At 42.5% G+C, this 5,000-nt stretch overlaps 1 protein-coding gene across 1 annotated transcript in view; it reads left to right on the top strand.

The window, feature by feature from the left end:
• LOC310856988 (NT-3 growth factor receptor-like) overlaps positions 1–5,000 on the top strand; it is a gene marked incomplete at its 3' end in the record, with an annotated part of 231,729 nt that overhangs the window by 94,765 nt on the left and 131,964 nt on the right. Inside the window, exon 4 of the mRNA XM_083762577.1 lies at positions 1,423–1,494. Within this exon, the coding sequence (XP_083618703.1) occupies positions 1,423–1,494 (72 nt within the window). The remainder of the gene's footprint in view (positions 1–1,422; positions 1,495–5,000) is intronic.

Genomic DNA, 5,000 nt, shown 5'->3' with positions numbered 1-5,000 from the left:
GAGTTGCAGAGTTACAGGTAGTACTGTTAGCCTTTGCCGTAAGAGAGCTGAGGTACAAGGCGTTACAAATGTAATGTTATTGATAAACACTGTATAACTGCATCGACTGCCTTAATCTGCTATATGCTTGTATTGTTGTATTGAGCATGCAAACGGCTGTCTAGCTCTAAGCCAGCTGCAACTGTGGGATTCATTAGCAGCATGAGCCCTAGTTGCATGACAGAAATCTCAAGGTCACCAATATTGTTTTAACCCAAATGACGATGAGGCAAACGAAGGGAGGAAATATGACATATTAGCACTCAGCTTTGTTTGTGGAAATGTGGATGTGTGATTGAAATCCTTAGTTCTGCTTCCTCAATGATATATTTCCACTGGGAATTAAGTTGTGATGCTCGGCTTTAAACTACTCTGTGGAAGTGTGAGGTGAATGATGGGATAAATGAGTGTAAATATTGTAATAAGTACATGTAAATATTGGTGCTTGACGCTCTTAATCTGCACACTCCTCTGACAAAGTGTCAACGGTGGGATGTAACTCTTATATAACGTTGGCAGTGGGTTTCCTCATCTCATTTACATGTTTGTTTAACCCATTCATTAAGAGCTGAGACCAGATTCTTCTTAATCTATATATCTATATCAGTGGTTCTCAAACTTTTTCATGTCAAGGAGCCCAAAAGTTGTATTTGTATGTAAAATGCATCTGGCCGCAGATATTCAAAATATTGTGTTCCAGCCAGGACTGAGAAATGCATAGCCTGCCTATTGGCCTATTCAAAGTTGTGCACACCTGTTCACGATTTGCAGACACTTAACTGTACAGTATGAACACCAGGCCCCTGCAAGCACATGCACAAGCAAAAGAGTGTGCGACTGGGGTTTTACACAGAACGGTCGTTCATGAATCGATTCATCAGGCGCGTTCATGAAGGTTAGCACTTCCGCATTTTTGAGAAAAATCGAGAAAATGCAGAAGTATATCGTTCTCTCTGAGATGTGACATTTGTATATTGTGTGGGCTGCTGTTGATGAATGATTAATGATGATGACGATTTTTGCTGTTATTATTGCCCATCTCGGTGTTCCAATTTACACCTAGATAGGCCAAACCACTGGTTGCCAAATCCTGGGTCGGGACCCATTAAGGATCACAGACACATTTTTATGGGTCCCTTTATTTTTTGTTTGCTATATTTTGTTTTAATTCTTTTTTCAAAGATGAAAAAATATCCCAAAAATGCTAAACAGTATCACTTTGTCTTATGCTAAACAGTATCACTTTGTTGAATACTCACTTTTTCTTCTTTCATGAATCTTAAAACTTAATATTGATCACATCTCTCTCTCTCTCTCTCTCTCTCTCTCTCTCTCTCTCTCTCTCTCTCTCTCTCTCTCTCTCTCTCTCTCTCTCTCTTTCAGAAACCTGTCTAAGAACCCCCTGCTGACCACGTTGTCCTGGCAGCTCTTCCAGCACCTGCAGCTTTTTGAACTGTGAGTTGAACTCTGTTTTTTAATTGGCTCCCGCAGCCTTCACTTTCTGTTGCCGCGCCAAATAGAGGCCACTCTGCTAACATTGATTATGTGTGGCAGCCGGGTCCACCCCCCCCCACCCCCCCACCCCCCCCGCCACAAAAAAGCCAAACCTGCCAAAAAGCCGGCAGAGACAATTGATTGCCGCTCTTGTTTTGTAAATATTTGGACCAAACCCGCAGCCCTGCAGGCACATCTCAAGACATGACATACCCCACTGCGACATACGCTCTCCAACCACAGTCATGATCTGATGCTCACAGAACGGTGCAGACGTGTGTGTGTGTGAGGTTGTGTGTGCGTGTGTGCGCGCGCGTGTGTGAACAAGAGAGTGGTTGTTATACATCTGTGGTGTCCACAATCGCTGCCCAAATGTCCTTGAACCCCTAACCCCTGCACCAGCGGTATTGCACTGCAGGTGCTGTCCCTGAAAAACTGGCTAATATAAGTCGCAGTGGCCTACGCAAGTAGTCAGGTTTGACAGAAATGTAGCCTGGCTCCAGCCCCTGAATTAAAAACATATGTTCTTCTGGTGATTCAGGTCTAGTAACTCTATGGCAGGCTCGGTTGAAAATGTGATACCGCGGCTACGGCCAATCAGCGCCGTTTCAACTCCATGACATCAAACAACAAGCATGGCTGCCCCCACTGTGGTAGCTTTAGCTATTATATCGCCCTGGGATTTAATAGCTTTACAGAAACAACAGTTTGTTTGGTTAGCAGCAACCGGGTTTGCCACATTGAGAAAAACATAATCTGCTTTGCTACTATTTTTGTTTGGTTGGTGTGTGAAGTTAACCAATCGCCGAGACTGCCGCTTTGGGAACGCCCATCCCAAAAACTGCTGCCATGGGGCTGGCGTTCAGTCTGAATAAGTGTCAGGCTAACAGAAATTAATTTATAGCTACAATTCTTACGTTTTATGTCTCCCTCTCCACACGGAGACAGGAAACTGAACCAGTGTCCCAAGTTCAAACTACAATAAAGATAATAAACTTAACTTTATTGGCATTGTCAACTAGTACTGCAGGTGTCCTACCCAATGCCAGCGTGAATGTCTCAATGGAAGTGTCGCGGAAACCACCTCAAACCACTGCAGATGTATCAGTTATATTGTATTAACAGTCTCTACCATATATTGGTTATAAAATACTGTTTTATTCGCTTAAAGGAGTCCCGCGGGTTATGGCTTTAAAACAATAAAGCATGAAACTAATTGGTTTAATGCAGTCCGTCGCTAACTCAGATGATTCAGATGAAACACAATTAACATCAAATAGATTCAACGGATGTTTTTGTGTTACATTCAAAGGATGTGCTTTAATATGAAATGATGAGTCTCCCTATCACACAACTAAATACAAGTAGATATAGTTGTCTTTTGGTTCTCCAATGACGAACGACATGGAAACATTGCTGATTTTACATTTCACAGATTCACAGAAAATTCCTAATGTGCTGTCTTGTGGCTTGTGTGATGATACATTTTGGGATGTAAGATCAATGAGCCTTTTCTTTGAGTCTTTCAAACAAATATATGATATAAAATATTGATGCATGCATAATTTCCCCAGCTATCTTCCCTTTGTGTTTTCCTCCCTCGTTGCTGTTTTCATCTCGTCTTGTCACTAGTGGTGACAAGACGGTCAGGCATGGCCAGCTGCACCGCTGTCAAGTCGCTGTTTAAGTGTTGATAAAGCCACACTGCATGAATGACGAGCGGTTTAAATAGCACTGGGAACTGTACCGTGCACGGCAAGAATGCGTGTGTTTCATTTTTTTTTCTTTCATCTTTCAGAGCAGGAATTGTGTTTAGGAGAGAGAAGGGGGCGTGGAGATGGTGAAACAAAAGCATATGATCCTTTCATGCTGCCGTCTTTTAGCGCAGAAGAAAAAGTTAACATTTCGGGTATCACTTTGTAGCTTAACTAAAGGGGAAATCTGCCCAAAACTTTTTTTTCACCATTTTCTGATATTATATCCCCTACACCAGGGGTTCCCAACCTTTCTATTACCATGGAAATGGTCGTGGACCGGCATGGCTGAGGGATGAGGGGGCAGGGGTGCGTCGTGGTCGCGTATCATCGTACCAAAACATGGAAGACAGTTGACTGGCCTTAAGTAGCCCACCCACTACTATATTATTGTATCACATACATAATTGTCATAGACCATATCATTGATCCTGGTGAAGCACGGTTATAGATTCACGGTCGGGGAAAACTTGGGATTCCCTTTCTCGCGTACCAGTGGGACATGTCCCGCGTACCAGCACAGGTACACATATACCAGTTGTTGGGAACCTCTGCCCTACACTGCACTGCGTGAAAAGAGGAGTTAACGGGCAATTAGGGGCACTGTATTTTGCCCGTAAACCTCAAGTTTAGCGGACATATACAGTAATATACGGTAATATACAGGTGTGATGGTACAATTCAGGAGTTTATGGGAATTTGTTGGAAAGTTTAACGGGAGTTTCCTGTGATATATACATCCGTATTCCAAGCTTTTTGCGCAGTGCTGCCTACAGTAATATTTTTCATATTGGTCATGTTGTCCACTCACCCGAGTGTGCACTGTGACGCATTGTGAGCTTGTTGATCTGCTATTTTCAGCCAAAGCTTTCCCCACAATTGGGATGCTGGGTTGCGTTTAAGTGGTTAAGTGGTTAATGTTGCTGTCCTCCATCTAAAAGGACACGCTGTCCATGGTGCTGAATCCTACAGTACATGTGCTGCACACAAGAGATGATGTGTATGGGCACTACGTGGGTTCTTCCTTCATTACAGTAAACTGGAAACAGGTGCTCTTTGGACAGAGTTCACATTATAGTGGTCACACATTTAAGTGGTTAGAGATTAACCAGTTTAACCCTCCAGTCTAGACCTAGTCATACTGGACCTGAGTTGGCTCTATACTTTTTTTTCCATCTACAGAAAGTCTCCATCTACAAGCTCTGCCGAGCTTGTAGATGGCTAATATTCTCCCCAGAACATGAATACTGGTTGTGTTACTGTCCTCTGTGGAGAACCTGTAGGCAGGTAGATTAGGTGATCTTCCAAGCCATACTATGTTCAGTTGAAGAAGTGTTAAAACATTATTATAACATGGCGAGACAAAGTTACAATTTGCTACAGCTTTAATAAAGGCTTGAAAAAATAAATCAAGTGAGCAGTGTGCCTTGGACTCTATATTCTACCATAAAATCTGTTTCTTACATGCGCTAGTTGGTCAAGAACATTTTAATTGAGTATATTTGCTCTAGTGTAGTGCATTTCCATTTTTAGGCAGTTTTCGCTTCATTTCGATTGTACAGAGACAGTAAGTTGAGGTCTCCGGCTGGAATCAAACTTTTATCCCCTGAGTATCCCCATTTTCTGCCCTTAGCCACCACATCATACACATTCATGTATTTATCTATTTATCACATGGCATTTTAACCAGAGGTTACTTTAATGAGGTTGCAG

The sequence above is a fragment of the Protomyctophum parallelum genome, assembly GCF_964188405.1.
Source record: "Protomyctophum parallelum genome assembly, chromosome: 4".
Classification (NCBI taxonomy): Eukaryota; Metazoa; Chordata; class Actinopteri; order Myctophiformes; family Myctophidae; genus Protomyctophum; species Protomyctophum parallelum.
The sequence above is the reverse complement of the archived record's forward strand: the minus strand, read 5'-3'. Positions and strand labels throughout refer to the sequence as shown.